Source organism: Vigna umbellata, chromosome 3, assembly GCF_029865625.1.
Source record: "Vigna umbellata cultivar VRB3 chromosome 3, Vumbellata_1.0, whole genome shotgun sequence".
Classification (NCBI taxonomy): domain Eukaryota; kingdom Viridiplantae; phylum Streptophyta; class Magnoliopsida; order Fabales; family Fabaceae; genus Vigna; species Vigna umbellata.
Window position 1 is genome coordinate 4,645,729 of NC_142167.1, and position 12,946 is coordinate 4,658,674.

General features: G+C 28.5%; 1 protein-coding gene across 4 annotated transcripts; it reads right to left on the minus strand.

The window, feature by feature from the left end:
• Positions 1–820: 820 nt before the first annotated feature.
• On the minus strand, positions 821–3,447 carry APL (Homeodomain-like superfamily protein). 4 transcript variants are annotated; one of them, XM_047314369.2, is made up of 6 exons: positions 3,046–3,447; positions 2,790–2,866; positions 2,569–2,626; positions 2,380–2,446; positions 2,134–2,203; positions 821–1,926 (listed from the first exon to the last, which is right to left on the minus strand). In XM_047314369.2, exons 1-6 carry the CDS (start codon positions 3,221–3,223, stop codon positions 1,240–1,242), a joined length of 1,137 nt encoding a protein of 378 aa, XP_047170325.1. In that variant the 5' UTR covers positions 3,224–3,447; the 3' UTR covers positions 821–1,239. The 4 variants fall into 4 exon arrangements, with proteins under 4 accessions (XP_047170325.1, XP_047170324.1, XP_047170327.1 ...); XM_047314368.2 differs by having other exon boundaries at positions 2,560–2,626; positions 3,046–3,444; XM_047314371.2 differs by having other exon boundaries at positions 2,134–2,176; positions 3,046–3,437.
• Between the last annotated feature and the right edge of the window lie 9,499 nt (positions 3,448–12,946).

Sequence of the window (12,946 nt, forward strand, 5' to 3'; positions counted from 1 at the left end):
GATCATCTTATTCTGAGGGAATATAGAGCAGTAAAGAAGAGGAAAGATAACGAAAGACAGATACTCTCTGTCGGCTTCAACTCATCGCCTTAGGAACTTCAAGAGAAAGGATCATCTGGCAGCAGTGTACCTCCATACACTTGAAAATGACTTAGCATTTTAAAGTTCATTATTCTCTCTTTTACCTTTCTCCTTCACTGCTCCATCTTTCTAAATTCCCTGTTATATATGCCGGGAGACCAACATTTCTCTTTCTTTCATTAAAAATAAATTACAACAAAACATGTTTCCCTTCTTTCGCATTTTTCCCGAGAGATTTCCTTCAATCATTAGCTAACTAACTAACTCGTATCAACTAACTTAAACTTATTTAGTAACCGTTAAAAAGGTTAAGTGATGATTTATAAACTTACACACACAAAAGTCGCCTAAAAACCCCAAATATTTCCAAATAGACATGAATCTTACAAAGATTTTATCTTTATATGATAAGAAAATTATTGGTTTTATTATATCAATAGTGTTGCTGGCATTCCTATTCTAATTTTTTTTTATTTAGATTTTATTTATTTTTATTAGTGAACCGCTTGATATGATCTGTTTGGCACAGTTGATAATTACAGGAACCGGAAGTAACTTTGATGAAACTTTTCTACGTGAATATCGACGTACCACGTGTCACCTCTCAAGACAAAGAAAAAGTATTCTAGGAAAAAAATTGCTTAATAGTGACGCATAGAATGTTTCACATATGATGTCAGACTAAAAAAAATAAAAGTGGGTCCAGGAAGGAATAAGATACAAAGAGAAACCATGAATGTGATAAAAAGAAGAAAAGTTTATTGCTTGCTTCCAATCTCATCCATCCCAACAACACATGCAGATCTAACAATTGATCATCAGCAGAAGAAGATGAATATTGATAAAAATGTTAACAAAACTCAACACTAAACCAGTTACTAAGCATCAATGTAAAAGCTACAAGTGAGAATGCTCACATTCAAGCACATTCATGCGTGCTTTAATTATATTTGTCAGAATAAGACTTTGGTTTGATTTGCCATGCAAAAGGCATTATACCAGACAACAGTGCTTGAGGGAGGAAATAACCCTCGTAAGAACTGCTGATTTCCAAGACCAAATTCAAAAACCCTATGGTACTATTTAAGAGAGTTTCACATCAAGTCATGAATTACACATAACATAACCAAATGATCTAAGTAAAACTATGATTCTTACTCACCCAAATGGTGAGCCTCTACCTTGTGCCATTGTACCGGTGCTGATCATTGGACTCATCCTTTCAGCTTGAAGAGGAGCTCTTCTTGGTGATGGCCTTTCAAGCTTCATAGATGCATCAAACTTTTTCTCCCCAACAACAGCTTCACCCTGAAGCACAGGCTTTGAGTCATAGATGTCTGACATAGGATCAATGTCGGTGCTGCCTCTATCCAATGATCCTGGTGGTGTAATCTGAATATGGTCCCCTTTGAAAGGGTCATCTTGAGGGCCAAGGCAAGATGAGGCTGGTCCTCCCAGGTCTTGCAGCCTGAGATCATCACTCCAAATCAAAGGGCTCTTCCCACTCCCACTGTAAGGATTCGACCTCTTCTTCCCCAAACACAAATTCTCATTCATCGACATAAATCCATGATCAAGGGGTGGCTTCTCCATGTTGTGCTGAAGCTCAATTTGGTCACCACCATAAATATTCTCAAGATCTTGAAAAGAAGAAAAAGCAAGAGGGGAACCAAACTCCTTCAACACCCCCATGTCAGGAATGCTTTGAGGAGGTACGATACCACCCTTTAAGTTACTGGCCGCAGATGCCATGTTTTCACCAGCAAGTGTTTGATAAGCCTTCTCCAATATGCTCTGCATGTATTTCCCTTGAGCCTCAATCCTCAGCTGAAGGTGTTTTTGAACCTGCCAGATAGATACACCTAAATCCATGTACAGACATATATATATAATACAGATTTGGAGACCCAATCAGTGCATGTTTAGAGGGAATGATGATTTACTTTCAAAAATACTTGTAAGTAAAAGTAAACCATTATTTCCTCAGAACAAGTTGAACCAAATATGCACTGATTTAAGCATTCTGCAAGGGTATAATAGAGTTATAGTTACCTCAAGTTGTTCGTGCAATCTTCTCTGCACCTCTATTTGCATCCTAATCGCATCAACCATGTGTGAGTTACTGTTTCATACAGTGTTCACACACACATTCCACAAGAAAACCCGAATCCCCCCACGACCCAGCAAAGAATCAAGAGAAAAAGACTCAGGCGATAGAAGTTGGAAAATTATTTTGTTCAAAAATCTTTTTGCATGCAAGTTGAGTCAACAGATTTAGATGAAAGAAGTGAGGCATACTCATTCATGTTGCGGCCAATCATGGCAGAAGAGGAAGCAGTATTTCGTTGCAGTTCTAAAGCCGAAGCTGCATGTCAGTGCAAAAAGATCTAGTCAATATAAAAAGAACTATCATGAAGTGTAAAGATCAGAAAAGTTCAGACCCAAAAAACATTGAGGAACCCTAGAAAGAAGAGTCACCTCTCATACCATCCTTAATCGAGTGATCATTGAATTCCTTGTGGGGCTGCTTGCCAAGCCTAAATTTCTAAATGCAGACAACAAACGAAAAAAAAAAATTAAAGATAAAGAAAAAACGAAAAAAGAAAGAGAAACATGGAGCCAGCACGAGACATTGGCAGTCTCGTAAAAGCGTTCCAAAACATAAAGCAAAATCAAAAGCACGAAATATGGTTTTGTATTGATCAAACCTGAAGATGGCTCTTGAGGTGGTAAAGGGTGAGACCCTTCACACCCATAACCCTCATGATGGTTTTAGGAGTGGCCTCTGCAAAATAAAAACACAAAAAAGGATGATTACTGAAATTATGATTGAGATCATATTATCATCATCGAAACATAGATGTTGATATATGATAATATAAGAAACCAAAGTTGTATTAAAGAAAGAAGGAAAAGAAAGATGTTTGAGAGGGAAGGTGTGATGAGAAAGGGAGAGAAGAGTACTATCAGGGCCTCCAAGCTGAGTAACAGCATCGACAAAACGTTCATGGAGTTCAACAGTCCAACGGAGGCGAGGTTTTGGGTCAGTGGTGAGGACAAGACCCGAGTCTCCTTGAACACACATGGGTCTGTCATGAGAATTCATAGTTGAGGGCTTCTTTGGAGGGAACATTCTCTCCATCTCTCACTTTCTCTCTCTCTCTGTGTGATGAGAGGCTCTGAGAAGGAATACTGAAGAGATTCAAGAACAAATGCGATGCAAAATAGGGGAGAATAGGGTGCGTTTTGAAGAAGAGAGAAGGGTGTGAACGGCTTTGGTTACCTCCCCAGGTATAAAGCACAATGGAAGGAGCTAGCATTACTTAAAAGAATATGTATTCAATATGTGAAATTTCTTTATAAAATATGATAAAGCTACCCTATAATTCCAACATGCACACCTTCCTTTGTCAAAAGACACCTCACTCCCTCTCTCTTTAACATTCTCCAACCTTCGTTACTATATTTTGAGCACACATAGTTTATTACATTCCAAAGAGAGATACCCTTTATTAAATTATGTGTATGCATGGATAGAGAGCTTTTGGGGACATCATGAGGGAGAGAGAGAGAGAGAGACCTTGATCATGCAATGATAATGATGGACAATATTATGAACTGAAATTTTGGTCCACTATCTCTTATACTCTATGAATTCAACTATGTTTTTTCTTCCATGCATTATTATGCACATAATCTCACATTTGGCTGTTTATGTATGCATGGGGCATTTCGTGGTACGACACCCTTTTTAGCATAATAATTAGTACGAACCCATCTATGGCCTATCAGCTACATTGGTAATAATAGAAAGCATTGGCTTTATGTCATTACCAAGGAAAAGTTCTCAATCATATATTTCACAGAATTTTCTCTATTTTAGGTTTCATCTTCGTAGTAAGCACATTGGAATAAGGTTCACCGGGATCAGTTACCTCATAAACAACTCTTTATCTAAAAATCTAATTAACATCATGTTTTCTCATTAATCTTGCAATTAAAAAATAAGCTTTAATAGATTTTTTTTATTTCAATATTGGAGGAGTTTATTTAATATTATAAACACATAATGCATTTGATAAGCTTAGAATCATGGACATGCAATTATTTTTAAACTATATGTTAACAACAATTTAACATAAAAGATCACATTAACTTTTTTTAAATAAAATGGAGACTAAATTGAGATAGAAAAACAAGAAAAAAAATATATTAAAGAATCACATTGAATAAATCTTTCAAATATTGGAAAAAAAAAATACTAAGCCTAAAACTAATAAAACCATCTAAATTGTAATATACATCCAGCATAATTAGGATAGTGTGAAAGGTCATGGAATTGTATTACTGCACACCAAATATTGATTGTGTTGAAACTGCTAAATGAAATGTTTATTTCATTTTTGTTTGGAAAAGTTTTTGGAAAAATTTGGTGAGACATATCCTATATAGTAATGAATAATACTTAAAAAAGAATGTATAATATATTTGTTTATTAATAATAATAATCTAACCTTTACTACCCACTTCCATTGAAGACATTCGTTTCTTTTTTATGTGAATTTTTAAATTGATTCTAAAAGCTTAAGATCGGATCGTGGATGAAGATGCTCAGAATTGAAGCCACGATTACTCATTCTGTCGTTAATATTTGGAAAGGATTCGTAAACTATTTTGTTTGACAGGTACTCTTCTATGCTAGCTAATGGAATTCCTTATAAAAGTAAAGAAAGAAAAAGAATGAAAATGCAAAGACAGTAAAAACTATTTTAACTTTTCGCTTTTGTACACCGTACGTGATTCAAAATTTAAAATTCATGTTAATCAGCCTAACATCGTTTGAATTATTCTTACCTAACTCAAGAAACTTTATATTTATTGTACAATAAATTGATTTGCAATTTTGTTTTTCGTGTGCATCAAACATAGAAATAAGAAAATGTAAGAAATATTATATTGTGTCGCAATTTCGAATTTCTTAAATTTAATTATTTATCTACATGTTGTTTATAAATCTAACTCTTAGTTTTATAAATCTAATATATAAGTAAAATTTAAATGTCGATTTGAAATTTACAGCCACAAGAATTTACTTAGATCGAAACTCAAATTTATAAGACATAATTTACAAAATAAATGTCCACATTCAAATTAGCACGTGCTAAACTAAAATTTTATCCTATTATAATTATTATATGTTGATTACAACTTCAGATTCGACATTTAGATACGTTTCTATGTAAGTGATTTTATAGAGGAAATTATAAACTTCTTTTGACAAACTATCTGTCGATTGTAAAAGGTTGAAAATTAGAATTTAAATAAGTTACATATAATAACCTTTGCAAATTAATTTATTAATTAATTAATTCTAATTTATAAATAACGAATAAGTTCGTTAAAACATACCCACTATATATAATCAAATTACATCGCGTATCAGTATTAAATATTGTTTTTGTTTAATAAATTTCAATTGAACTGCATTTCTTCAAATTTACTATTTATAAATATTAAATTATTTATTATCTTATTATATAGATTAAAAATAATTTGTTTATAGTTTCTAAAATATATTAAGATATAAATTATTTAATATTTAGTATTATCATTCAATTATAATAAAAATTTAATATGAATAATCATAATAATAATATGAAACCGTTAAATTCACAAAAATGTAATGATATGTAATTTATTGACATTGAAATTTTAATAAACTTATAAAATGTAATTTGATTTTTCACTTATAAATATGGAATTATGTTCTTTGAAATGTTAGTAGCAAAAGGTGACAGCTTTCACTTTATTTTCCTTCATCTAGCTTTTCTTTCGGCATCAAACTGTAAACTCATTACATGTATAAAACCTGAGAACGATAATATCGCTTATTGTTGTGTTCTACCAGACAGAAAATTTTCTGTGAATTTTTCTAATACGTATTTAACCATAAAATGTAAATAATCAAATTATTATAGTGCATTGAAATCTATTTTCTCTATGAACAGGTCTACAGTTTCCTTAACTGTTCCATCCTTATCCAAATTGACATAAAAAAACAAAAATTTACCGAGAAAAATAAAAAACAGATTCTAAAAGAAGACTTGGAAGTGATGATGAGTATACATTTGTATCCATGTTCTTTTCCATAAGCGTGCATGGCCTTTTGAATGTAGAATATAGCTTTTAGCTATGCACTTCCACAAATATTAAAGCGATAATTTTTCAAACTTCAATTTGATAACTGCCTCCTGATTTAAATTTGGGCAACAGATGGTTTTTTTATTATTTCAAGATGTAAATATTTTCTTTTTTAAAAATATGATCGGTAAAACATGATAAAAGATAAATGTTAGATATTTAATTGGCTTAATACCCTATTTTGTCCCCAGTTTCGTTCGACAATGTCAAATTAGTTCATCCTTAAAACGTGCATCAATTACGTCCTTACTTAATAAAATTTATATCAATGAAATTTGTTCCATTAAATCCGTACAAACGGCGTTAATAGAAGAGAGAGAAAAATAATTAACGCGTTTGTACGGATTTAACGGAAGAGATTTCATTGATATAAATTTTATTAAGTAAAGACGTAATTGACGCACTTTTAGAAGGATGAACTAATTTGACATTGTCGAGCGAAACTGAGGACAAAATAGGGTATTAAGCCTATTTAATTTCTAGGTAAATTTAATATATAGGTCTCACTGAAGATATGTGTTCATATTGATTTTCAAAATAAAGAGAATGAAGTAAAAATAATAACAGGAGAATTTGGGTGTTTTTACCACGATGAGAAAGCAGAAACAAACAACGTAACGTGGTTGGTTATATATGAGGACGTAAACATCAATGCATAAGGATATTGCTAAGTGGAGCTTTTGAAGGGAAGTGGGGACCTTAGTTTCTAATTCCTTATAGAGTTCATACCAATCATATTTGGAAGAAGGATTTCAACAATTTTAAAAAATTTAAATTTAACCTATTTATAATTTAATTATTTTTATATTTTAAATAGATTGTTTGGATAATACTTAAAATATTTTAGACTTTAATTTTTTTTATTTAAATAAAATAATTATTTTTTATGATAAATTTTCATTTTGAAAGTATTTATTTTAATATATAAATTTTAAGAATAAATTTCACAAAAAAATTATTCAAATTTAAATTATCAAATGTAATGGTCTTAACGATCTTATGATAAGAAACATTGTATAGATAATATAGGGATTAGAGTATCCGTGAGTCTCTCGCCCTATCTCTTTCTCAACAATTTTTAAAACTTAATAACATTTAATAATTCAATTTTTAATATAAAATAATATTTAAAATTTAGAAAAAAAACACAAGTATTAATGTACTTTAAATTAATATTGATCAATTTCATGAAAAAACATAACATTATTTACTAATAATTTCATTTAATACCATTAAAATCATTTAGTTATAAATTATTACACTTTTACGTACAAACCCACACATCAACGTGTAAATTGTCAAAGTAGATTTTTTAACTACACTTGATTTTTGTAGTTATTGTAATGTTGTACACTTGATTTGTTTTGTAGTTATTGTAATATTGTAAAGTTACTATGTTTATCTTTTTCGTTTTTATTCAATATGAAATTTAAACTTATATTTAAATTATTCTCAAGAAAGAATTATTTTATTTTACATTATTATTAATAAAAACTAACATTAAAAAGACATAATATATAATATACAAAGATTATTTATCAACTTGAATGGGAAAGAATCTTTTGTGAATAAAACCTTTCTTCAATACTTGAACAAAAAAGATTTTACTTTTATAACAACTTATCTAACAATATTTCTATGTGTTATCATAACTTATTTAACAATGTCTTTTTGTGTTAGAAAAAAAAAACTTAAATTAGTTTGTTATTCGAAGGGGTTAACACTTAATTTTTTAATAAATATGTTACAAAATTTTTAACAATCATATATTTAACTTGTTTATATAGGTTTTTTCACAATAATTAAGGACAATCTAATTTCAATTCAGTTCTATTAAACTTTATTACTAACTTGTTAGGTTATCTGGATGACTGAATATGATATGACTGATTGGTCTAAACATAGTCATGACAATCAATATGGGTAAATCAACTCAATTATCAGTTAATACACATACAATAATATATATATATATATGTATGAATGAAAGAGCCATGAAGTTGTTTGAGTTTGTTTTATGTTTTGTAATTAACATGTATATAAAAAATATGGAATGAAACTCCTTATTGATTCCATTATATATTATAATGTATTGCTAATCAAAACAATAACCTATTGCACATTGTTTGAGTTTTTTAATGCTTTATTTATAATATAAAAAAGTTAATGATGCATTCTATTCATCCATATGAAAGGAGAATAAATGCTTTGTTATTTGACTAATCAAAGGAAGATTCCTGCCCAAAATGTGTAAATTACATACATTCTCCACGATACATAATTTCTCAATGCCCACTTTATTGAAAATTGTCAAATCTTGCATAATTGGTCCCACCATTACTAAACTTTGACGAAGCCTCAGTTAACAATGCCTCAACCCAAATACCAATCCATTATTCACAAGTGGATAGTAAATCTTATATGAGACAACTGAAATCTAGATGATGAAGACTCTACAATGCCTTCTATTCTTCTCCCTCATACTTTATAATATTCCAAATTTAATTCATTTCTAATTTGGCAACTGTCCATTCATCTCTATAATACTATAAATGAAGCCTTAAATCAAGGAAATAGCATGTTAGTTAAGTAACAATTTACTTGTGGTATTAATTAAGGTAAGATTTGAATTTTTGAAATCACATTTTCCACCATTTACACAATAGTTGCTAGGGTAATTCTTCAACCTCTTGTATTTTGCCTTTTTAATAAAAAAATCCCTCTATTTTTAAACTTACAAAAAAATTTCCCATATTTTATAAGAGTTTGCTACCTTTAAATCCAAAATATCTTTTAGAAAATGATCAAAAACAAAATCTTACGATAACTTAGTCTCATTATAAACAATCCTTATTATTTTGTCTGGATTTTAAATACACTAAAAACATCATCTATACCGTAAGAATTTAAAATTATTAAATGGCAAGTTCTAGAATATGTGACGCAACTAAAAAGAATTATATGAAAATAATAATATATAATAATATTTTATTTATTTATTTTAATAGTTTACATGATTATGTTTTAATGACTTTTCACTATGATAAGTTTAAAATGACCCTTGTCATATTTCTTTATCAAGACTTTTTTTCATTTTTGTTTTACTTTTTTATTTTAATATTATCTTAAAATTATTTAACATTGTAATATTAACATTTCAACTTTTTACTGTTATATAGGCATTCAATTTAATTTTATAATTTAATTCTAGGTAATATACATTGAATGTCTAAATTTGTTAAGATAGTTAAGATACAACATCTTCTGATATATGTGTTAGCCTAACTAATTTTAATCCTACTATACATTCTCTATATTATTAGTCCAAGTGTATTATATTTATAAAATGAAACGGCTTTGTTAATGTTTTCTTAATAGAAAGAATACGTTCAAGAAATGTAAAATATAAGGAAAACCGAATCGTATGCTTATAATCATTTATGCTCACTTAATTTGCCATTGTTTAAACACTATTTGGTAACTAACACCATGTGCGAATTGATTAGACCCTAATTAAATTCACTTTTAAATGTTTATTATTTAGTTAAGTTGTTCTTAGTATAATAGGTAAATAAACGTGCCTCTTATTATCACATGAATGATGGCAGTAGTTGACACTTAGATATAATATATAGTCTGTGGAAATAACAAAAAGCTGATTTTCTTTTCTTTTTCGGTTATATATACATACCGTAATAAATAATGTCAAAATTTTCAACATGAAACCTCAAAATAATAAGTTTGAATATTTTTTTTCTCATATATATTCGTTTTTGTTTTAATGTAGAATTCTCAAATGCACATAAATTATAAAACATGTTATTTATTAATAATATGCGTAGTAAAAGTTGTGTAACTGTCAAACCAGACAGTAGACAGCTTGGTGTTATACGAGTTGTGTTAGATTTGAGTGAAGTACATAAAACCTGAGACATATGGTTGATCTTTTAACTGTGTGAACTCAACTCGAACAAGAGACTCAGGAAAAACCTTTTGTTCTTTTAGGTTTTTGAAAGATGTAATTAAGGATTTGTTTTGGTGAATAGAAATTTATGCTTTTGTGATTTAACGAAGCAAAGGAAGGGGCCATCACTTTCGGCTTGTTGTGTTTGGTGTTTGCTTGAGTTTCAAGCATCCTTATGGGCTACAAATGAATATATTCTCTATATGAATATATTCTCTCCTAAGGTGAACTTATGGGCCCCATCTTTATGTGAAATTCCAATGCTTTTCCAAACTCTCTATATCTCTCACTCTCCTACTTCTTCAATTCTCTATTCTCTATTCTCACACACATCAAATCATTTAACCTAACAACTATATTAAAATTATTATCTTTTTTATGAAACTCGTGTTGGAAACTATGTTCCGTATGATGATTATGAATTTTTATATAATTCTAAAATTCATTTTTCATCTAAATAAATATCATTTTAAATATCTTAGTTAAACTCACAAGTTAAAGTTTATTTATCACCTATCATCATATGATTTACATCATTAAAAGAGAACATGTTCAAAAACATGGATACTAAACAAGATCCATGTTTATAAAATAAAAGCAAACTCTTACACAATCCCAAACAAATGTATAAACTAATATATAACAAAAAATTATATGATTTTTTACATACGAAAAAACATGTAGACTGAACCAAATCTATGTTTTGAAAATATAAAACAAACTCTCTACAAATAAACTATACGAATGAATATAAACTATATTGTAAAAGAATTCTATTTGATTTTTAAATTTTTTATTTTATTTCAATTGTATATAAGCTAATGCTAAGTTAAGAAGATGTTTGTTTCTTTTTTTTAGAGTGAAATTTCTCTAAACATACTCGTAGTTATTTATATGTAAAGATTTAATGAAATTCCATAAAGTGTCTTTCTGAGAGTGAAGAAAACAATTTTATAAGCTACGGTTAAATTATAATATCACTCTTTTTAATTACTGAATCATTGGACTTTGTTGCCAACAAACTGCTTTCGTTTGTAACTCATACAATAGGTGAAACCAAATACTTATGTTATCGTTACTGTCCATTTCACTTGGTCGGATGACTCCAATACCATAAATATATGAGTAATGTAAAATAACTATAAATATTAAACTTTTATCTTTAGAACTTCATTTATCAAGCACTTTAATTATGTACTTTTGAGAGCTACATATATGTCAATGTCGTAATGTAGAATACATAATGCTACTTTACTTTTGGTTCAATCAAAAGCTTTTTCTTATCATAGCTATTTGAGTGAATTAACTTTCTTGTTAGTTTCATTATTAGACTAAATTAAAAAAAACATAAATAAAAATACATTGTGTATCTTTTGTTAAGTTATGTTACGCATAACTTAGAAAATAATGAAGATTTATTAATATTTAGGAGAAAATTCAACGTTCAACTCATTAATTGGAGTTGAAGTTTAAATAAAATAATAATAATATTAAATGAGTAGGTGAGAGATTTATTCTGAATGATAAGATAATTAAAATAAAAGACACTACTATCTGATTTACTTCAAAATATAATATTTTAAAAAAGTAAACTGTAACACATCTCAATATAAATATACGGTCATAATTAAATTCATAAAATAATAAGGTGAGTAAATTATGTAAATCTCTTGAACTTTTCTTTTATCGTCTTATTTGTTTGTTGAGGCTTCAAATCAGTCCCTTAATGGTAAGAGTTCTGATATAATTAAAGTCCATTTTCACAAACATGATTGATCAAACTAGCTTACAACACAAGCTTCCATTGTCAACTTTTACTCTTTTGTAGGCTCTCTTGTGTACAATAAGACTACTTGAAACTAATTTAGAAGTGTCTTGCGTACGATTAAAGATGTGTTGTATGAACAAATGGTGGAAGGCATTAACACCACACATAAATTGTAAAGGCTAAATTATTAATTAATTTGACACTTCAAAGAATAAGGGAAATAAGTAATACAATAATGATCATTAATGAAAAAGGAAAATGTAGTATTATAATTAATATATATTAGGGAAAAATACAATGTCAATTATTTATTTTGCTCAATCCATAATTTTCATATCCAAAATATACATATTTGATTACCCATTTTAAAAAAATTGTCATTTTGTTTCAATTTTCATTTTTGTTTATATTTTATTTATTTATTTTGTTATAATTAATTACATATTTTTTTATGATACTTTAAAATAAACATGTTAGGTCTTGAACAAAACTAAAAGAGATAAAAAAAAGTATAAAAATTGATAATTAAATTAAAATTATAGATTTTCTAAAATAGGATACCAAATCTCTCTATTTAGAAACAAAGAATACTAAAATTATGAATTAAAAAAATGTTTTAAATCTTCATTTTAAAATTTTTCATGTATGTGTCTATATATATATTACAAGTAGTTTAATAAAGAATTGTGAGACAAAAAATTGTTTTTTAAAATATATATGATCACTTAAAAGGATTCAAATCTATGTATGCTTGACTTCCTTTGATGGGTATGATTAATTGATGATGAAAGAAAGAAAGAAAATAGGGGGAAGGGTGAATATGGGAATTAATGCATTGTTTATGTTATTAAGACTATATAAAAGTGAGGAAGAGAAAAGAAAACACCGTATTACATTAATTCCATTGTCATAATCACCACTTTTAAACCTAC

Excerpts from the sequence above, each read along its gene's own strand:
- APL (XM_047314368.2), bottom strand. The coding sequence starts at position 3,223 with ATGGAGAGAATGTTCCCTCCAAAGAAGCCCTCAACTATGAATTCTCAT. Across the intron at positions 2,204-2,379 it reads ATTGGCCGCAACATGAATGA|TAACTCACACATGGTTGATG; the intron begins GTATGCCTCACT and ends TGTATGAAACAG. Across the intron at positions 1,927-2,133 it reads GATTGCACGAACAACTTGAG|GTTCAAAAACACCTTCAGCT; the intron begins GTAACTATAACT and ends TCTATCTGGCAG.